Source organism: Fukomys damarensis, unplaced genomic scaffold, assembly GCF_012274545.1.
Source record: "Fukomys damarensis isolate Sample0158 unplaced genomic scaffold, DMR_v1.0_HiC HiC_scaffold_32, whole genome shotgun sequence".
NCBI lineage: Eukaryota > Metazoa > Chordata > Mammalia > Rodentia > Bathyergidae > Fukomys > Fukomys damarensis.
In genome coordinates, this window is record NW_022900944.1 from 15606158 (window position 1) to 15628281 (window position 22124).

At 45.6% G+C, this 22124-nt stretch overlaps 2 protein-coding genes across 9 annotated transcripts in view; one reads left to right on the forward strand and one right to left on the reverse strand.

The window, feature by feature from the left end:
• Positions 1-13237, forward strand: part of Brd7 (bromodomain containing 7) — a 59853-nt gene extending 46616 nt beyond the window's left edge. Inside the window, exons 11-21 of the mRNA XM_010629909.3 lie at positions 705-889; positions 1849-1972; positions 2587-2662; positions 4492-4599; positions 5294-5429; positions 7511-7622; positions 8648-8704; positions 11188-11299; positions 11690-11833; positions 12026-12169; positions 12437-13237. Of these exons, the coding sequence (XP_010628211.1) occupies positions 705-889; positions 1849-1972; positions 2587-2662; positions 4492-4599; positions 5294-5429; positions 7511-7622; positions 8648-8704; positions 11188-11299; positions 11690-11833; positions 12026-12169; positions 12437-12492 (1254 nt within the window). The 3' untranslated portion in view covers positions 12493-13237. The remainder of the gene's footprint in view (positions 1-704; positions 890-1848; positions 1973-2586; positions 2663-4491; positions 4600-5293; positions 5430-7510; positions 7623-8647; positions 8705-11187; positions 11300-11689; positions 11834-12025; positions 12170-12436) is intronic.
• A 469-nt stretch (positions 13238-13706) lies between these two features.
• The window catches only part of Adcy7 (adenylate cyclase 7), a 37776-nt gene continuing 29358 nt past the window's right edge, over positions 13707-22124 (reverse strand). For 5 of the 8 annotated variants that reach the window (XM_033757777.1, XM_033757779.1, XM_033757778.1 and 2 more), the window contains exons 16-26: positions 21780-21864; positions 21399-21524; positions 20769-20840; positions 19870-20075; positions 19505-19595; positions 19118-19273; positions 18525-18671; positions 17833-17937; positions 17453-17567; positions 16772-16896; positions 13707-16564 (exon numbers count right to left, since the gene is read on the reverse strand). In XM_033757777.1, coding sequence (XP_033613668.1) covers positions 16418-16564; positions 16772-16896; positions 17453-17567; positions 17833-17937; positions 18525-18671; positions 19118-19273; positions 19505-19595; positions 19870-20075; positions 20769-20840; positions 21399-21524; positions 21780-21864 — 1375 coding nt within the window. In that variant the 3' untranslated portion in view covers positions 13707-16417. Of the gene's footprint in view, positions 16565-16771; positions 16897-17452; positions 17568-17832; positions 17938-18524; positions 18672-19117; positions 19274-19504; positions 19596-19869; positions 20076-20768; positions 20841-21398; positions 21525-21779; positions 21865-22124 lie in introns of those variants that run through there. The other 3 variants (XM_019208293.2, XM_019208288.2, XM_019208291.2) reach the window with 2 other exon arrangements.

Here is a 22124-nt window from a genome sequence, read left to right on the forward strand (position 1 = left end):
TAAAAAAAAAAAAAAAAAAAAAAAGGTAGAGGTAATCTGTAGGAACAAAACTTACCTCTTTAAAATTTACCCAAAAACCTCAAGCCCTTAAACCACAGTGAAAATTTCACAGTACATTGTCACAGTAGAAAGGTAAGTACATGCTTTACGATATAGAAACAGATGTCTTTGATTGGTAAGAACATTGTGCGCTCTGAGAAAGAACTATACTAGCAACCACTTACTGTCCTTAAGGCATGTCATTTTCACACAGAGAAAATGCCAGAGTCGGCAGTGATCACCATAGGATATGAGTATAAAGGTTCTTCACATGCTTCAGGTTTTAAATACTTAATCACTCTTAGATTTCACAAAGTAAAGCAGACTGTTAATTATAAACTTTTAACATAGTTTTAAACTAAATTTTACTTTTTAAACTCATTACTACAAAGACTAGTCTTAATTCACGCCTACTCTTCTGTTAACTTTCTGATAGTGCAATAAAGCTATAAAGCTTTCTCTCATATTGGAAATTAGGTGGTCTGAATTGAATATAGAACTTTATTGATCTTGTCCCTAAGTATTATACTCTTATGGTATAATTATATTTTATTACTTTTCTTCCCTAGTTAATGACAGTGTAAGTGCAAAATTGTGGGAGAAAAATGCATTACTTTAAAAGTTAGTGATAACCATACAGTAAGAATATTTTTGAATATTTATAGGAAAGAATTCAAAGCCTGAAGCAGAGCATAGAGTTCATGGCCGACTTGCAGAAAACCCGAAAGCAGAGAGAGAGAGCAGATGCCTCCCAGAGTGGAGAGGACAGTGGCTGCTGGCCCCGAGAGCGGGACAGCTCTCTAGACCCTGACATACAAGCCTTCAGAAATCCCAGTAAGGACAATAAAAAGTAAGGAATTCTGGAATATTAAGGTTAAACTACCCTTTTGATCTAATAAAAGGAAAAGAGGGATACTGGTTGAGAGAATGACTGGGGGAAATCAAGTCTCCATGTATCACTTGGCTTTTTCTTGGCATGAAAGTCCACCTTGATGCTCTCATACCCCTTTTACAGAGCACTCCTGTATATGGAATTGTCTGAACAGTTCAGAAGACGGTTCTGAATGTGCATTTCTTACTAAAGTAATTTTAAAGCCAGTGAATGAATCACTAGGGACTCATTGTTAGGAAGTTTATTTAAATAGAACTATTTGTTTAAGAAAAAATGTATATTCATTGCCTCATTCCGTAAAGAGAAAAGAGTTGGGCTCTCTGAAAGCTGCTTCTTAAACAGATGGGCCGCCATGGAGAAGTGTTCGTGTTTTTCCCACCTGTCATTGGTAAGCTCAATGAAGAGCCACTGGTGGTCCTGGCATGACCCACTGTCCAACATCTCGCTGTCAACCATAGGGTTTTATAGCGTTTCATAGGTCCTTCAGGTTACCTGGTTCTTCCTAACTATCAAAAAAGGCAGATACTGTGACTGGGGAAGGGGAGGGTCAGAGTTAAGAGCTTGAAGTTTCTGCTTGACCTGTACAGCAAGTGTCTGTTCTGTTTCTAAGGTTTACATACTGTACTTTAAATGTCTGTTTTAGATTTCAGTTTTTAAAATTGAACTTAAAATGTATATTCCTCCTCCTCCAAAATAATGTGTGAAGTAAAATTCTTTTCTGTGAAAGTACCTAGGAAAACATTTATGATAGGTTAACACTGAACAAAAAAAGAAAAGTAACTACTGTATTATATTTGCCTGTTTCTTCATCATTAGGACTTGTACTAGGTCACTAGAAAACAAAGCTTTAATAACAGTAATATGTCTCCATTTCTGATGCTTTCACCTCCTTTTTTAATTCTTAATGTGTGTTTCAGGAAAGACAAAGATGTGTTTGAAGATAAATGGAGAAGCAGCAACTCAGAAAGGGATCAGGAGCAGATCGACCGTGCTGTCCAGGAGTCAGGAGGGAAGCTGACCCGACGACCAGCCAACAGCCAGGTGAGTGGCCTCCTTTCCTTCTCCACCCTTTGACCTCAAAAACTGTTAGCATTTAAATTTTTCCTGTGCTTTTAGTTCTTATCTGCCATAGAGCTTTTTGTCACTATAACACTCCAGAGAAGAAAAATTAATATATTTGTTTATGAAGTGTATCATGACTCTTAATTCTCTATCACTAAGGGGTTTTATTTAGTGAAATTAATATGTTTTAAAATTGGAAAATGAATCACATGGTTTATTTTAATCTTCTAAGAAAACAGTTATATTCTGGCCTTTTGAAAATCATACTGTTGAACATACTGGTTTTCAAGCTAAGTAAATTTATGTATGACTTTTTTGATAGTTGGGAAGAACCAGGTTGACCTGAAGGACCTATGTACCCCTTTAAAATTCCAAAATTTCTTTACTCTCCATTTTTTTTTTCCCCTTACCCTCCATTTCTTTGGCACAGCGGCACCTGTGTACAAGATGACAGTTGTGAAAGGCAGTATTTAAGAATGATGATAAGTCTATACTCAGCCTACACTGTTATGTTGATTAAAGCTTTCTAGTGCTACATAAATATGTGGAATGTATAAAACTTTTTTCTGTTTGAATATTTTGATTCATTTCAGTGTGAATTTGAAAGGAGAAAACCAGATGGAACAACAACACTGGGGCTTCTCCATCCTGTGGATCCCATCATAGGAGGTAGGATCACAGAGCAAGGCTGGGCATGAACTTGATGGTATTTGACAAGAAATGGTAACCTTAGTTAACATTTTAAAACTACAGATAACTGTGTCATTATCCCCAAAGAACTTGGCTAAGCACCATATATTTCATGGTAACATTAAATTTTTTAATAAATAGCCATTTTCCTAGCATCAGGAGAGAGATAATTGGGGATACAGGAATGGATAATGATAAAATTTCTACACTTTAGGAACTAGTCTTTACTATTTATTATTTGCTATGGGCAAGAATGTTTTAGGAGCTATAGATAGAGTGAGGTGGTAGGGAGCAGAATAGAAAAGATGAGTCCTCTCCCCTTACATTCTCTGGGGTAGGGGAGGGACAGAACATACAAAGGAGATAACTGTCATGAATAAATTTTTGGTTATCATGAGCAAGTACTACAGGAATAAATCATCTTGTTTTGTATATAAGAAAAGGTTATATTACCTAGAGTTCAGGGGTCAGGGAGGGCTTCCTTAAGGAAATGATGTTTAGGTTGATCCCACAAATAAGTGAAGGCACAGCAGAGGGTTATGCAGGTGAAAATATCTTAGAAACAGGAAAGAACTTGATGTATTTGAAGACTGAAAAGGATAGCCTGCTAAAGTTCTCTGAACATTAATAGAGGAACCAGTGCTGCACTTTCAAAACAGAATTCCTCCTAAGGTATTAGGGATTGAACCCAGGGCTTTCCCATTGAGCTATATCCCCTGTACTCTCCATTTATCACCTGGAGACAGGCTCTTGCAAAGTTGCCCTGGCTGGCTTGGACTTGCTATCCTGTGTTAGCTTCCCAGAACGCTGGGATTATTAGGCATGCTCTACCATGCCCAGCCACTTTTATTTTCATATGACCTCTTCATAGTAGAATTGTATATGGAATTTGGTGAAAGAAAATACCATAGAATTAAGAACATTCCTCTTCATAGTGGAGCTGTGGTGAAAATTTGTTGGGAGATGGAACTAACTTGATTTGGGTAATGCCTTGAAGTGCGCCCATTTCTTTGAAGCCAGTGTCTAGTCTCTGCTCACCGTCTAGTTCCTGGTCTGTAGCTCCTTGTGGGCATAATCAGTTGTGGCCAAAGCTGATTTGACTGATCACTCACCACAGAGTCGTTCCCTCAGCAGGCCACTGTGCTGGTTGAAGGTGGAAGATACCACTGTTCATCTCAGCTTCACCTTCTAGTGGCGGTGCTGATGCATAAGGAAACCACTGCAGGATACTCACCCAGGAGAGAGCTGACTTGGATGTTTGAAGCTTTTTCCTGGGGCTTTCATCACTTCATCACCTGTAGTAGTGTTCTTTGTGGCAGGTGATGGTGTTACAAAGACCAAGACTTTTAGGGGAGAAAAAAACACCCTTTGTGTTGCATATTTCTCCTGATACCATTCTTTTCCATTCTTTTAGATGCCCAGCTAATGTCTAAATCTCTTTTTTTTTTTTTTTTTTAAGATAGGGTCTCCCTAAGTCAGTCTAGGCTAGAACTTATGATCTTCTGTCTCCTTATAGGCATGCATCACTATGTCTGGCTTAAAAACCTTTTCTTTAAGTGAAGTGTAACACAATTATAAAGAATTCTAGGAGGTACTAATATAATGAAAAAGTCCACATTTTTGGTCCTGGGTACATTCCTGCCTGTCTAAGCTCAGATTTTCTTATCTTAAAAATGGTTATACTAAGGGCTACCCAACCTCTGGGGGTGTGAAGATGACATGAAGTAATACACATGAAAGCACTCAGCAGAGGCCCCTATGGATCATTCCCACACATGCTTCTCACTGTGCTCAGTTTTATGTCTTAGAACCAGGCTACTGCCCTGTGAGACTAGGAATGACAACTGGAAGACTTCAGTCTGGAGTGAATACCTTGCAGGGGTTCAAAGAAGATAAAAGGAACAAAGTAACCCCAGGTGAGTCTCCTGCATAGTTACAGTATTTTTTGCTCTTTCTGGTTCAGGCATTTAAGGAAAAGAATCATAATTACCATTCATTGCTTTATTCACTGGCTTTCTTGGTGATATTTTTGCAGTATCTATTAGCTATTTTATTAACGTCAAAAGAAATCAGATACTAGTATTCAAAATGAGTTTTTTGTTCTTTTCTTCCCTTTTGTGGGAAATAATTCATTTTAAGTTGTAACTTTGCATATATCTATGGATTCAGCATCATGAATTCAACCAACACAGATTGGAAATAGGAAAAAAATTGCGTCTGTACTGAACACATACAGATTACTGTCCTTATCATTACTTCTAAATATTACATTATTCCCTTAACATTTATATCAGGCATTATAAGTAATCTAGGGATGATTTACACTGAAGAGTGTGGGAGGATATGTGTAGGTTCGGTGCAAATATGATTCCATTTATGTGACTTGAGCATCTTTAGATTTCTATATCTAAGTGGGTGGGGTCCTGGAATTAATCCCCTCACAATGCTAAGGGATGATTGTATCTGTTTGGGAGAAAATAATCTGTCTTAGATTTGCATACCAGTCTGTGAAGCAGTAAAGTCAGAAGGGAATGATCTTTTAATAAAGCCAGAAAATAAATTCACATAAAAACTAAAGATTAGTATTACCATATTTAATTTTTTCAACAGTATTATACTTGAATTATGGGCCTTACAGTTCATATGCCCCCCATTATGACTCCACTTTTGCAAATATCAGCAAAGATGATTCTGATTTAATCTATTCAACATATGGGGAAGACTCTGACCTTCCAAGTGATTTCAGGTGAGTCACCAGTTATTCTGGGCATAATAATTTCTAATACTAATGTACAATAGTGACTTGTGAGAAGACTTCCAAAATTACCCAAATGGTAGGAAATGTGTTCAGTAATTTTTGTTTTTTGGTACCAAGGATCGAATTTGCACCCTTGTACTTGCAAGGCAGGCAGCAGAACCACTGAGCTAAATCCCCGGCCCCAGTAATTTTCTTAATTGACAGTAGTAGACCCATAGTTATCATCCTTTAATGGAAACAAAATATTCTAAAGAGAGAATGTAGCTCCCCGGTATTGGCATCTGCAGTATTGTCTTACAGAAATATGTTTTCAATGTGCAGTGTACCTCAACTGATGCTGGCGTGCAGGATCTTGTTACCTCAAAGGGTTATGTGCCATCTGCTCTACTATAACACATTTTTTTCTTTTGTATTGCTAGGGACCAAACACCAGGCAAGTTCTCTAACACTGAGTGACACCTCCAGCCTTCTACATTTAACATTTTTGTGTATTATGTTCTAAGCTTGATCGGTGCATTTTCCTCAAGTTGTGAGGTATAGACATGATGATTGAGTCCCAAGACAGCCCACATGTAGTAACCCTTGTGACAGATGCTGAGGCAGACAGGCCATTTCAGTTACACTCAGTTGTTCCTCGCTGCATGGTTCTGTGTCAGTAACTTCTGTGCTCCTATGTAGGATGATGAGGTGTACCATCCTTATTTACCAGGGCTGTGGCTCAGGGTGAGCTTGGATGTTTCCCTTCTTGACAGTGGTACACTGTTAACTTTTATTATGTGTGTAAAAAATTTAACTCTGTAAAGTAGCCAGTCCCCTGCTTTTCTGACAAAAGGGTATTCTCTTGCAAGTAAGTGTGGTTTTGTTACTATTATAGGCAAAGGTTTCTAAGGTAGAGATTGGCAGTGGCTTCAGATCAAGCTATTTATATATTCAGACCTCACCAGCTTGAACAGATTTTCTGGAGTATCCTATGCATTCCACAAATAGGCATGTGTGCCCACTGTGTGGCAGGTATTCTTCTAGATGATGGAGGTTCCACAGGAAAGAGTAGTGACAAAGACCCATCCCCTCCTGTCAGATAGTGACAGTGCTTTAGAGGAAGGTAAAGCAGCAAAGGAAGATAGGCCGGGTCAGAGAATTCTTTGTTGAAAGATAAAGTCAAGTAAAAACTGAGGAAGGTAATGAAACAGCAGTACTGCAAAAAGAAAGAAGAGCATACCAGCCCCTGAAGTAGCTGTGCAAAGGTCCTGAGGGCGGGGGGCCTGCCTGACCTGCTGAAGGAACAGCAAGCAGAGCAGTAAGGAGCAGAGAGAATGAAGGGGAAAGTGTTCAGCGAGGTAGTGAGTAGGAGTAGATCTTTGTAAGGACGTAGGGTTTTATTGAGTGACAAGACTACTGATGTGAGCAGTGTAAACTGTCCTGGCTTATAATTCCAAAAGGGGACCCTGGCTGTTGTGTAGAGCAGGGATCAAGGGCAGAAGTTGGGGGGTCTGTTGTCCGTCCAGATACGAAGTGGACCAGGAGTGTAGCCACGAGGTACTGAGAGATGGGATCATTAATTAGGACTTTTTTACTGATGAAGGAAGAGGGGAAATGAGATGATGCAGGATTTTCAGACAATGTAAAAGGGGACGATTCTAGAATATACCTTGTGGGGAGACAATCCAGCATTTCAGTTTTGAGTATTTGAAGCCTATGGTGCTTATTAGACATCCAAGTGGAGTTGTGACTTTGAGGGTTAGTGTGTTTGTGGAAATCCTCAGGGGAACAAGATCACTAAAAGGAGCAAGCCCAAGTTCTGAGCCCTGGGCGGCCCCGTCACTGAGGTCTTATTTTTCTTTGGAGTTCCTTCAGGAACATTTCATTTTCACTATGTTCTTGATATTGTTTCATTCTCTGATGATAAATTTATCACTAGTAAATATGTAAATACAGTTTTGCTTCTAGACTGTGTTTTACATCTTGGTGTATAAACCGGAGGCATCTAATGGAAACAATTGGCTGTGATTAGAAGGACTAGGCCAATGGGAATGATTTATATGAGAGTAACTTTCCCAACTCTCTTTCAGTGTCCATGAGTTTTTGGCAACGTGCCAAGATTATCCATATGTTATGGCAGATAGTTTACTGGATGTTTTAACGAAAGGAGGGCATTCTAGGACCCTACAAGAACTGGAGATGGTAAGAATGCTGCTAAAGAAATAGGATAGTTTGTTATTGGCTGTGAATCATTATTCATTCCATGTTATGAAACTAGGGATTAACCAATATGACAGCTGAACTCCATTCCCCTGAAAAGACAGCTCAGCCCAGCCTGGGTGGGGGCTATGGGTGGAGAACAATGAACGGAAAGGAGTAACTCAGCTTGCAGGATCTCTGAAGGCCAGAACATTGCCATCATCGCTAATCCTGGGAGGAATGTATGATTCAAAAATGGGGTTTGTACTCTGAAGTCAGTGCATGCTATGTTCCTAAACAAAAAAGGTCTTGCTCACTAGCTTGAAAGTAAGTTGGCTAAAATGATGGAGGAGGCTATTTTTCTTAACTGTGGGAGTAACAGTAGTAGGAACCTCAGGTTAGAAACTAAAAAGCTTCCTCACTGCAACCTGTTAGTAACATTTGTAAACTGTCAATAGTTCATAATCTGGAGTGATTCAAAGTCGAGGCTCAAAGATTAAAGCCAGAAAATGTTCCCACCAATACAGAGGTGGGGGGGGCGGCTGTCATGGTGCTGGGAATTGAACCAGGCCCCTCACACACACTGGGAAAGTCTGTGCCACCGTGACATCCCAAAGCCCAAAGGCATCACTCTTCATGGTGGCTGTGACTGCGGTTCCCTGTCTGCAAAGCTGGGCTCAACACGGATAGCTTTTGATTAGGTACAGATCTCAGCATCACCACTAATAAGTACCCACCTCACAAAATACTCTCAAAATGCTAATATTTATAATTAAAAAGTTATATTCTTGCCAGGCATGGTGGCACACACCTGTAATCCCAGCACTCAGGCTAAAGCAGGAGGATTGCTGTAAGTTTGAGGCCAGCCTGAGTTACATAGTGATACTGTGTTTCAAAAAACCAGTAGATGGATGGGTGGATAGATGGGTATATTCTAGTAATACATGTTCTTACTACTTCTCTATTTTCCTTAATATTTGCTTTGTCATAAATGATTCCATAAAGTTATTTTTCTTTATCCTTAATAGTCATCACCTGAAGATGAAGGCCAGACCAGGACACTTGACACAGCAAAAGAAATGGAGGTAATTATGTACTTTAAAGAGCTAAGTTGTAAAACTAAACTTTAAAAATATTCACTGTGTCATTATGATAAAAGAAGTTATTTTGAAGGGCTGGAGATTTAGCTCAGTGGTTCAGGCACCTGCCTCACAAGCACAAGGACCTGAGTTTGATCCCCAATACATCAAAAAAGTTATTTTGTTGGTAGTAGCTTAGTACCTCACGCAGTAGCAAGTATGCTAATGAGGACCAGAACCAGTTGCCGTACACTGTCAGCAACTGGGCATAGTGCTTGGGATGGAGAGCCTCACTTCCTGGGTAGCTGTGTGGATACGGTTGCAGGGTGAAGAGGCAGCAAGCAGGGCTTTGCACCTGAGTGGTTAATGACAGAGCCATCCGAGAGCAGGACACAGATGAGACCATCTTAGAAAGCAGTGCCCAAGCCAGGTATGGTGCTGTACACATACTCCCAGTTACATGGGTGGCTGAGGCAGGAGGATCCCAAGTTAAAGGCCTGCCTAGGCAACTGACGGAGAGCCTCTCTCACAATGAACAAGGATGGGTGCTCAGTGCGAGGGCATTTGCCTAACATTTGTGAGGCCCTAAGTCCCCTACTTATGAACAAGTTCCATTCTGGAAGAATTATTCCTAAGTCAGATTCATTCATAGGTTGACAAAGTGAGTCTTATACAGTACACCTGTGAAACTTGAATGTTCATAAGTCAGGGACTTACTGTATAACAACAAAGCAAGCAAGTGACCTAAAGGTTCCTGGGTAGAGTTCAGGCAGCGAGTGTGTATAGGTGAGGCCCAGACAGTGTTCAGTGCTGCAGAGTTTAGAATTTACCTAGAAGAGGGGACCCTCTGATAAAACAAGGAAGGAGAGGACCAGTGAAGAGCTGTGGGACTTGTCAAAACCAAGAAAAAACCAAATATATGACCTGCATACCAATTCAAAGGAAGAAAAGATTTAGCAAATACTGAACAACAAAAACTGATGTGAGCTGGTGCGCGAGGTAGTTAATAGCATTAGCTCAAATAAGAAGTGCAGGAAAAGGAGTATACCTTTGAGAGGGAGAAGCCACCTGCCACTACAGATGTGACAAATGTGACTTGGGACATTGCTGGCAGTGTGGAGCTGGAAGTTACTGGTGCAGAAGTAGAGTTTTATTCCGGTCATTAGAGTAAGGGAGGAACCTTGGAGAAGACCAACAGTTGGGTGAGGTAGGAAACCTATGAAAAAATACCGAGGAGGAGAGTGCCGTGTCAGATGGTGCAGAAGCCCAGTGAGAGGAAGCTACAAGTGTCATTTGTAACATTGATCAGGAGATCTGAGTTAAGTGACAGGAGAAAAACCAAACAGCCCTTTAGCTGCAAGGAAGGAAGACTCAAGATGTGCGATCAAGTAAAAACAGATAAAGATGTAGATGATGTGAAAATAGCTGTTTGCAGGAAAAGGGGAGCCAAGGAAAGCCGTGGGCTTAATGAGGATGCAACAGGGAAGAATGGGAAATGAAGAGTATTGAGTGGAGTTGTGAGGATGCAGCTGAAAAGGCGAACCATAAATATATATTAGTGCCAAGTTACTTTTCCTACATTGCACTTTGAGCCCATATATAGGCAGAAGAGTCAGCTATTCAGACTGTTTGGACTGCAACATCAAATATAAATGGAGCCACTAATTTTTGGTTATTATCTGTGGTGATGTACCCCCCACAAACAACATTGAGATTATAGAAACTTTGAGTCTTCGGATTCCAAAAATAAAACTGCTTTTCTTAAGATCTTGTTTCTCCCACGCAACACTGACAGCCTAACTTCAGGGTCTCAAGGAGACCCAGGAAGCATCATAGACTGTAATAAAGATCTGCTATAGAAATGCAAGTGCATGGACTGCGTGCATGAAACGTTTACCTTCAAGCCTCAGAAATACAAGGCATTAGCCGGGCGTGGTGGCGCACGCCTGTAATCCCAGCACTCAGGAGGCTGAGGCAAGAATCGCTGAGATCTTCAAGCCTCAGAAATACAAGGCATTAGCCGGGCGTGGTGGCGCACGCCTGTAATCCCAGCACTCAGGAGGCTGAGGCAAGAGGATCGCTGAGAGTTTGAGACCAGCCTGGGCTATATAGCAAGTTCCAGGTCAATCTCAACTACATAGCCCACAAAAAGCAAAAGAGAGATAAGGCATTGTAACTCCCATGAGCACTTTGAAGCAGAGGCAGTGATGAGGTTCTTTGTCTTTAGAATGGTTGACATATGAAACAAGTAATGCAAATTTGTAAGACATCCTTAAACACTACTGAGCAGCATGAATTTGACACTTACTTTGTCATGGTTTGGGAACGGCATTATAATGGGTATGCTGGGAAGACATTTTTGGTAGTCATCAAAATCGTGCCTCCAAAGTAAATAGGTGGAATGGCTTTGCCTCTAAACAGAAGTCATCTTACTTAGCACTATCATGGATTACCAAGCTCAGGTAATTGCTGTTTTTCGTTTGACTCAGGTTACAGAAGTAGAGCCAGCAGGGCATTTGGACTCCGGCACTCAGGACAGGCTCACAGCACTGAAAGCAGTAATAAACTTTGGTGTTCCAGTTGAAGTTTTTGACTCTGAAGGTGAGTGCTGGAAACATTGCACAACACAGGCAGTCGAGACACTGCCACAGATTAACCTAGCTGTGTACCACAGAAACATTTTAGCCAACTGAGTTAAATGAATGGTAGAAAGCCGGGCATGGTGGTGCACACCTGTAATCCCAGCACTCAGGAGGCTGAGGCAGGAGGATTGCTGAGAGTTTAAGGCCAGCCTTAACTATAGAGCAAAACTGTGTCACCAAAAAAAAAAAGGAATGGTAGAGCTTGGCTGTGGTGCTGGTTTTGTTGGAGGGGCTTTACTGAGGGGTGAGTCTAACCTACAAATGGCCAAGCCCTAAGAGCACAGGATTTACCACACAAGGTCATATGCAAGTGTGCCTGGGTTTTTATCAGTGTGTTCTTACCCTGCAGAGGCTGAAGTGTTCCAGAGGAAACTTGATGAGACCACAAGATTGCTCAGGGAGCTCCAGGACGCACAGAATGAGCGGCTGAGCACCAGGCCCCCTCCCAATATGATCTGTCTCCTGGGTCCATCATACCGAGAAATGCACCTGGGTAGGTTTCGTCTCCAGTAAGAGAAGAGTTGGGGATACTTAAAGGAAAAACCTCTGAGTAGTGACCACCATGCAGTAATGCTCAAATGAGTACCATGACGGTGTACTTTCTGCATTTATACATTGTTGTTTTGGAATTTTTTAAAAATAAGGAACCACTTTTCAGTACCTGGAATTTCTTTTTTTCCCCTAGCTGAACAAGTGACCAATAATCTTAAAGAACTTGCCCAGCAAGTCACTCCAGGTGATATCGTGAGCATGTATGGAATTCGGAAAGCAATGGGGATTTCCATTCCTTCCCCCATGGTGGAGAACAACGTCGTAGATCTAACAGGAGGTACGTCCATCCCTGCTTTCCTGGGAGAGTTAAGGGGCTGTTGTAAGAGGAGCATCAGTCCTTTCCCTTCAGATAATATTTGAGAGCTTTTGTCTCTGAGTTTTTAAGGTATAAAACTACTTTTCCTTTTCTATCTGGTGTAAAGAATCAATAAAAATTTCACACATTTGCCAGAAAAGCTCCTCAAATGTGATTCAGAAGGACTACCATTTCTGAAAGCTAGCTTCGTCTGCACTTCCCATTTCTGAGAAGGGTCCTCTCTTTCAGACTTGGAAGAACTTAAGAAGACTGATGTTGCTGAGTGTGGACCTGATGGGAGCTGAGGCTGTTATTTCATTATATATTATGTACATATTTTTTTCATTCTGAACTTGGAAATGCTTTTCAGAAGATATTAACTATTTGTAAATTGTGTTTTTAATTAAACTTTGGAACAATCAACTTTAATGTTCCAGAGATTGGGCTTCTATTAGGTAATAAAGTTGAACCTGGGACTCTGGCGAAGAATATCGTGCTATCACCTGACTTACCCCTTGGCCTTTCTGAGGATGATGTGACCAAGAGGAGACCTCAGATCATATCAGCCCCTAAAAGAAGAAATCCTCAAAATTATTGAAATTCCTCATTGGACACATTCCCCATTAAAGAAATTAAGACCAAGTAATTCTTAACTTAGCAGACACCATCTCGGTCATTTATCCGGAGTGTTCCTTATGAGGAGGAAATGGTGCTGGAGCTGCTGCTGGAGCTGGGTGGCCTTCTTCAGAACAGTGTGGTAGCACTTGTGTTTCCCCAGCAGCAGCATAACTAAGCAGCTCTTTAGAGACAGCCCCATCCAGGAAGATTTTGTACTAATACCGTGGAAACAAACCTGAAATACTTTTGGGATTTATCAGTGTAATTGCACTCGCTAATTGATGGGAATGATGTCCTTGTGCATAGTGATTAGGTCCCTCACCATGCCCAGTCACTAAGCTCAGATGAATGGTGATTCTTCTGAATCTAGTTCAGGACATAATCTGTTTAATAAAAAGCAAATATTGGACTGGGGCCGTAGTTCAGTGGTAGACTGCTTGCCTAATATGTGTGAGGCCCTGGATTCAATCCCCCAGTACCATAAAATAAGTAAATCAAAGAAAAAAATCCAAGATGTATATAACCTAACTCTGCAAACAGATTAATGCCCTAATACAGTGCCTTCTGTAAAACACCCAGAGAGGAAGTCATTTTATATTTTCCTTTTTTTTTTTCCTTGGAGATAGGGTCTCACTGTATACTTCAGGCTGACCTTGAACTCAGCGATCCTTCTGCCTCAGCCTCCTGAGTACTGGAATTACAGGCATATACCACCATGCCCAGCCCATTTTATATTTTCTTGATTTGAAAATTAACATGGAACTAGAATAAGGAAAGGAAAACATTCTCTTAAACTTAAAGCATGAACTAATTTTAAAAACTACTTAGAATATTACACTAACAGTCAATTCAGTATGTGTTTATCAAGTCTTTAGAGTCTAATCTCTGAAATACAATTTAGGCAATACTGGACTCAGGTAAACTGAAGATTAATAAAATAAATTTGGAACTTAGGACATACATGCTTTCCACGTTGCTAATTTAATGTATCAGAAACGGCCCAACACTAATAGTTTATAAAAATGAAACAAAACTTGACAAATAAATAATCTTACAGGGAACAAACGTAGTCACTTGTATACCTGACCTCAAAGCATATTTCTGTACATTGATGTGTTATAGACACAATATACAGTAGGTAAGGATCATGTTTGCCTCTAGGAAATCTCCTTAATAAGTAACCAGAAAAACTTTAGGTGTTATTGCGTAGTCAGTGAGGCCACTTTAGAGAGAGATTTAAGCCAGTCTTTAACCCAATAGAGAGCGTAATTGTTAGAAAATACCTGTTCCTCCCAAAACAAAATGACACTTGCAAAGAAGTCACGTGGTAATTGGAAATAGAGTCATTAAAAGAAACTGCAAGTGGGGCCAGGGCTTTAGCTCAGTGGCGCTGTGCCTGCTTTTGCAAGCGCAAGGTCCTGAGTTTGATCTCCAGGACTGAGGGAGATACATGTAGACTGCAAGTGGTTCTTACGGTCAGTTATACTCTAATGTGAAGATTGAAAACTAAAAACTTAGAAAACATTCTTAACTGAGCACAGTGCTTTAATTGAAAATACAATGCATGAGTGGTGACCAATTACTTTAAAACTATTTCCTGGGACTTCCTACTGAAGGAAGTACCTTGAATGCTGCAAGAGTAGAAACAGCTTGAGAAGCCCACGCACTGATCAATGTCTACCTTATGTCAGCAACAGGAGCGCTCCTACCCTACAAGTGCTCATCTGGTCAGCCCTGACCCATTTGGAGAGCACAGGTTGTAGTACAGCACTCCCCTGAAGTCAGCCTGTCATGTGAGCAAGGGATACAGAAAAAGCAATTTAGGCAAGGCTTCTTGCCTTGCTGGCATTTTTGCCATAGAATTCCTTTTCAGAGCAAGTTTTTTGAATGCATGCTGGTTCCAGTTACATATGACACAGCAGGAAAAAAAAGACAAGTAGCCAGGGGTTACGCTCAGTGGCACCACACCTGCTTGGCAAGTGCAAGGTCCTGAGTTCAATCCCCATAACCCCCAAAAAGACAAAAGTTGTTGCAATTTAAATGGTAATGTTTAGGACTAGGGATTTAGCTCAGTGGTTCTGCTGCCTACCTCATAAGCATAAGGTCCCAAATTTGATCCCAGTACCAGAAAAAGGAAAAAAAAAAAAAAGCCTCATATGACAGCAGGGCTGCAGCACCTTCTTGCAAATTGGAATCGGCCCCCTGTCTCAGGCTGGTAAGACAACCACACAGGCCCCTTTCCACCACCTCCACCCCTGCCTGCACACTACTCTGCAGCAAGGGTGGCCACCGCAGCCCTGCACAGCCATGTTTTGAAGGCTCCTGCAAGATTGCCTGTGTAACTTCAGGGGGCTGGAGGCTGGCTACTATCTAGGAATCCCTGTGATGTAGTGACGTTCAGTGGTGGTACTGGCAGCAGTGGAGTCAGTTCAGAAAAGGAACAGGCAGTTCCAGCTCCCTATGCAGCCGAAGCACAGTAACACACCATCTCAAAGTCGGCTTTTTACCTGGACTCATTCAGGTTCAGAGCAAGAATGTCTCAACATCTGCTGGGAGCTAGCTTCCCGGGTAGGGGAACCTTGATACATCTCATGCTGAGTAGATCCCTCTAGTTTTGAAGCTCTCCAGAGCCAGCTATATGAAGACTAAAGGAAAGATGTAGTGCAGCTTGTCCAAGGTCTCTCCACAAGGCCTCCATTCCTTCCCACTGAAATAACATGAGACAGTTAAGATTGCAGGGGAAGCCCAAAAGTACAGAAGTAGTCAGGGCGGAACTAAAAGTGCTTCCTTGCTCCTAAGTTTCAGCTTACTGAGCATGGTCCCAGGAGGCTTCCATCAGAGCTGCCCGACTCAGACCCAAGGATCCCTGCTCCTTGCCTTCTTGCTGTGAGCCCTGTTGCCCCCCAGCCAGCTAATCCCATTGACTGACACTGGACAGTAGTCCTATTTACATGTACCCTGGAGACTTTTGTCCAGCATCTAAGAAGTCAATAAGGTTAAAATCCCCATTAAGAGTGTATCTAAAACATGCCAGAAATGGCAAGAAGTAACAAGTGCCCACTGAATTTTTGTCTCTACTGGTTGAAACCGTTTGCAAAACACCCTTTCCAGCTCCACGCCTATGTGAGAAATAGACTCCCCAGGGCTTTTCCTGCTAGGGAGAAGGGAGGCTCCAACCCATGCTAGAGAACTTGGCTTAATCCTCCGTTGACCTGGAAAAGGTGAGTCTCCCTTATGTGTGCCCACAGGCTGCCAAGGTGGATGTCTCCCTTAGTCACGGTCAACATCACCTCCACGGCACCTGGGAACAAAATTCCAGCCACCAGCACAGTTGGCATCAGCATCCCAGTGGTCATCTTCCAGCTGATCTGGAAACTTAAAAGTAACAGTGCAGAGGTTCTGGCTGCACCGTGCTATAGCTAAGCAGTTGCTTCAAGCAGCATCTGGTGCAGACTCCTCTGGTGCAAGTCCCTAGCAGCCATGCACAGCCATCTGCTAGGGGATGGCCATGGCCAGAACCATCCACTGCCTTTGCAACTGGCATGGGCCCAGCTTCTTGACCTGTTCTGAAGAAACCAGCTTCCCACCATGTTCTGATCCCACCAGAAGCCTTCAGTTCAGCCCCAGCCCCTGAAACTTGGCAGTGTCCGTGCACACAAAGTAGGTCCGCAGCTCGCCTTTGCCTTTGACGTTGATCAGCCCCCGGCACTCACAGGAGTAACCCAGGCCCTGGAGGATGGTGCACGTCTCTTCAGTGACCTGAGCAGGGGAGAAAGCGGGAAGAAAACCACTGTACTGGAGACGGGTAGCAGGAGGCCAGCCAGCAGCATGCGTGTCTGCTTTGTCTCAAAACTGGTGGCCAGAGTGACACAGCTGAGTGCTTGTGAAGCCAGCTCTTAAGCCCAAGACCCCTCACCTAGTGGGAGGTCCTCCCCTCAACCACACACTTCTGCAGTGGGCTGTTACCTGGATTTTCCCAAGTTCTCCAGTGCTCTCCATGCGGCTGGCAACATTGACTGTGTTCCCCCAGATGTCATACTGAGGCTTCCGTGCCCCGATCACTCCAGCAATCACGGGCCCGTGGTTTATGCCTAAAGATAATGTCTACAGTTGGCACATCCCAGAGGCAAGGCCGCAGGTCACAGACTCCAGCCCGCAACCACAAAGTAAGAAAACAGCACTAAGATAAAGGTGGGTTGCGGCTGGGTCCCCTGCCTGCAGCTGGAGATGGTCCTCTCAAGAAAGGCACGCCCTGGCCATGCCAATTCTGACTCCCCAACACTCGGGAAGCTGGGGCTTGTTAGTCTCTGCCAGTCTCCCGTTCAACAAGTAACAGGGCTTTAACCACTGACCCCCTGAGCTCACAATGACTACTTAGGGTTAATAATTCTGCTTTGCCACAAGGATATTTTAAGGTCACCTACTGATACTTGTGACTTTGTTACTCTGTTTTCTACAGTGACATTCTTTCTAAAGTTTTAGGTAACTGTAAGAGCAATATGCAGAGGTGGTCAGAAAAATGATCCAGCCTCGGCACCTGTCAGATCAGAGCGGTCTCTGAAACTTGGTAGGAGGTGACCCAGTACAGTGTGGCCAGGGAGACGGGGAGAAGCCATCCCGGGCTCCCAGCAGCTGGGCGGCCCTCACCAACTCGGAGGCGGAAGGAGTTGAAGGAATGCCTATTGATGCCATCCAGCTTGCTCATCAGGGCGATGCTGAACTCCACCAGGACGCCAATGTGCGCGTGCTGCCGCTCCAGGTCCTGCAGGACACAGGGCACGCAAGGTCCTACCCCACCGACTCAGGCCACCAGAGCACCTGACCTGGTGGGACCCGGGGGTGGGCCGTCGGTGGGCAGTCACCCTTCTCTACAAAGGCACCCACTCCCCACCTCCAACTTCTCCAGGCTGAGCCACACAGGCACCTCTGCCCTCCTTCACAGGATGGGAGACAGGAGGGCCCCGTCAAATGGAGGGTGACAGGTCTGGAGGCTGCCTGTTGCATTTCCCTCCCAGGTGCTTCAATACCTGGTTCTCATGCCCTGAGGGGACACTGAGTCCTGCAGCTGCCATGTAGGTGCTACCGATGGTCTTGATCTTCTCGACACCGCTGAACTTGGGCTTCAGCAACAACTGCAGGATGACAGGAAAACGCCGCAGTTAGAGGCACACAGGTGCTAAGAAAGGACGCGGGGCTCCCCGTGCAGATGTGTCTCCTGGGGGCCCTTCCAGTCGGAGCTCGCGGCCAAGTGCAGGGGCGGACACTCTCCCTCATCCCTCCCATCCCTTTAAAGGAGCAAATACTCAGCTCAGATTCCAGATTCATCATCTGCAGCAGACTTCAGCTCAAACTAATGTGCTCTGACATGGTTAACAGCTGCAGCGTAGCTGGAAATCTACCCATTCGATGAGGACCTGAATCTAATCTTAGCGAACTACGCGCCCCAGAGATGTTAACAAAGTATTAGCTGGGTAAATAATAAACACAAATTTGTTCCTTGTACATTTTGTAACGTGTCCCCCTAAGCTGCCTTGTTTTTGGTCTGAACATGGGACCTCATGCATGCTATGCACACTCTCTGGCTATCACTGAGCTACATCCCCAGCCCCTGACCTCACCTCTTTCTCTACAGTCAGGCTGTCCCAGCCTCTGTCCTGTACTTCCTGGCAAGGTGGAAGCCCAAAGCCCTCACCCCTCAGTGGGCTGAGCGGAGGGGTACCTCATCAAAGTCAGCAATGATCTCATTGAGTAGGCGCAGGCACTCCAGCCCTTCTTTGTTGACATCGCACTCCGTGTAGAACACTTTGAAATCCGGCACAGACGCAAACATGACACAGACACAGTCGTAGGACTGATGGTACCAGTCCTGGGGCAGGGTAAGGGCGAAACAGGAACTTATGGCCACTGGAGGGGTTGGGGACGTGCACGGTAGCAACCCGCCCAGTGAACTTTCAAGGGAGCAGAGGACTGAGCAGTGGTTCCCCACCCAGTCTGGGGCAGTGAGGACATGGGTGGTGGCTCTGAATCCGAGGGTCGGGAGGTCAGGCTCAAGCTGGTGGCACCCTCAGTACACACACCCTGTAAAAGACGGGCCCTATACTGGGCAAGTCACTTGTCAGTTTCCGTATCTGGAAACCCCAGCTGTGATGCAGAGCCCAGGTTTCTACTACTAACTGCATGCTGCCTACTGGAGCAGGGCGAGCAAGCCAGGCAAGCCCATGGCACACAGCTCTGGCAGCTCTGCAGCTCTGCAGCTCTGCAGCTCTGCACTGCACCTGTCCCTGGCTCTCCCACCCGAGTGCTGGGCTGCACCTCATTCAGCTTGTCACCGATGAAGTGCGCAGCCACATGGGCCGGCAGCACATTCTCCAGGAGAAGGCGGTTCACGTTCTCCATGGTCTCAAACTCCTCATGTTCCTTCTTGAACTTCTTCTTCCACAAACAGTCCAAGCGGCAGTAATAGTCAATCTGCAAACTAAGATCGGTCAGAGCCTGTCTGGGGGGTGACACCCACCCAAAGGACTGGTAGCCACAGTTGCAATGCTGGGTGCCCACCCTGAGCTGTGACTGCCATGCACCTCCCGGCCCAGGGATTGGAGCTTTCGTGAAAGGACTCTGCTGCCCACTCCCCACTCTGCACCCCAGCTTCCCTCTATCAGGGAGAAGAGGCCCTGAGGCTGGGTTGGGAGCCAAACCCACCTGCCTGGACAGCATGACGAGGGTGAGGTAGAACAGAAACAGGTAGAAGTTGATCATGGTCCTCAGATCCCTCGTCAAACAGCAGGAGCTGCTGTGGGCCCAGGGGTGACAATCAGCCCCCACCGACGACAGGGGCACAGGGCCAGCGCAGGGGCAGAAGGTGGGCAAACCTCACTGAGGGGCATCTGAGCTCACCCCAAGGAACCAGAATTGACTATGGCAGGCTCTGAAGGCAGCGAGGAGGCCTCATGAGGATGAGACCAGGACTTAGATGGTAGCATAAGGACTTGGCATAAGGGTCAGAAGTGAACAGACTTTTGCCACAGCCAGCCACAGAGGAGACGCGCAGCAGTGTGGGGCTCTACCTGGGGGTTCTGTTGGTCTTGGTGAGGTTGCCCGGGCAGTTGGTGTCAGTGAGGTTGCCCAGGCTCTGGCTGCAGCATGCAGAGAGATTGAAGAGCAACAGGTAGGCCACCAAGGCCACTGTCAGCAGCAGGACCTTCAGCTCCAGGCTCATCCGCAGAAAGACAGAGCAGGCGATGAAGCCCAGGATGCAAGTGCAGCTATAAAACTGGGGAGACGGGGTGTTCCTCAGGAGGCAAAGGTCACCCCGCCACATCCTTCACCAGGAGCCTCAGGACCAGAGCAGAGCACAGTTACCACAGGGAGACAACTGACCATGACACAGCACAGCGGGCAAGGGAAGCCAGGGTCTGGGTTTTATACTTTTCTTCTGCAGTTTTACTTAGAAGAGTGGGCTCCTTTAGGGAAAAATGCTAGTAAGACCAAAGGTGCTGGGTGGGTCTCACAGACCAAGGTCCAGGCAGTGGGGCTCTCAGAGCAGTCCTCTGTCTCCTGAGAGCTTCTTAAAGCAGATCTCTGCCTCCACTACGCTCTTGCTCAGCATCATGCTGTGCTCCATGCCACCCCCAAGATAAAGACTGCACTCCTCACCCTGGCAGACCCTGGACAAACCCTACCTCTCTACCTTCATCTCCCAGCTCCCCTGCCATACTATGGACTCTGGAAGTCCTACTGAGGCACCCAGACTTGGCCCAGCCCAGGCTTCTCCCCATCTCAGCCAGCCAAGGCCCTGCCTTCCATCCTTCCTGGACTCACTCCGCAACAACAGCAGTCTCAGGGCCTAGAACCACCGTTGTGCCAGAGCTGTGCCCACTGGCCGGAGCATCCCAGTGAGGACACCTGATGCCCAGGGGGCCAGGCTGGGGCTGAGCTCTGCTGGGGCCAGGTTGGAGGCACTCACCGGGAGGAGCTCACCGCTCCTTGCAGTCTCATTGCTCCCAGGCAGCCCCAGGGCTTGGTCAGGCATCAGGGGCTATGGAGGAGACAAATCCCCATTAGGGTTGGTGCCAGGGGTGGGAAGCCTATTACTTGCCAGGGCCAGAGAGATGAGCCCAAGATAAGCACAGGCGCCATGACAGCCTGAAGCTGTACCAGGCTCATCCCTGTGGCTCAGGCAGGGTGGGAGAGACCCGCACACCCAGAAGCCCCTTCTCCCCTGCAGCCCTAAGGGGCATGTATGACTACAGGAAGGAGCTGGCATGGGGCATAACCCATAGTGAGACGGCGAGACAGGACCTCCTCAGAGCCAAGAAGAGGAATGTGGTATCAGGGCACAGGTAGCTCAAACATCCTGTCCTTGCGGGGTTGGCCAGGTAAGCACCGTGGGTGCCCCAAGTCCTTACTTGAAAAGGGTGAGGAGCTCTGGGTCTACCCTGGGACCTCACAGCGCCCCCCGCACACACACACCAGAGCCCTACAGAGGTTAAACCAAATGCAAGCCTAAGGCAATGAGATAAGATTCCCAGGGTCCAAGGCAGGCTCCTCCACCCAGAAAATGTGCCAGGGCACTGGGTCCCACTCCAGAACTGACCAGGTTGATGATGGCGACAGTGAGCAGGCTGCCGATGGTCAGCACGGCCAGGGACAGCCTCAGCAGGGGCCTTGTCTCCACCCTCTCAGAGATGGCCCTCAGCGTCCCCCGGGTCGGGCAGCACCGCTGTGAGGCAGAGGTCAGGTTACCCAGAGTGGGCACCGGAAGGAGCGCAGAGCCTGCGGGGGTGCCTGGGAAGGGAGGACCCTCGGGAGAAGCAAACTGAACCATTCAGGAGAGGCAGGCACCCAATGCTTGCTAAGAGCAGGGCCCGGACCCCTGCCGCTCACCATGGAGAGGGCCCAGTCAGCCCCAAAGTGAAAAGGGAGTGGCTGTAGGGCCAAGGACGCACCACCCTGTTACTCAGGGGTCTCTACTCACCGTGAACTCCACAGCAAAGCACAGGCCCAGCACCAGCCCCAGCAGGCTGGCCACCAGCCCAAAGGACACACCCAGCGGTGCCACCCTGGAGGGAAAGAAAAAAAACTAAGTTCCCAGGACCCCTCCCTCAGCCCTAGTCCTCCACTGTACCATCACCTGCTCCCTCCCCAATTGCTATTGTGCACAGCCAGGGGGATCTTTGAGAACTGTGGTCCAAATGCCCCACTAATAATACACAAGGCCTGCCCACAACATAAAGGTCAAGGTTAAATTATGCCCCCTTGGGCCAACTCTACAAGAATTGAGCATTATCACAAGCCTTTGGACCTGGGTCTGGAACATTAA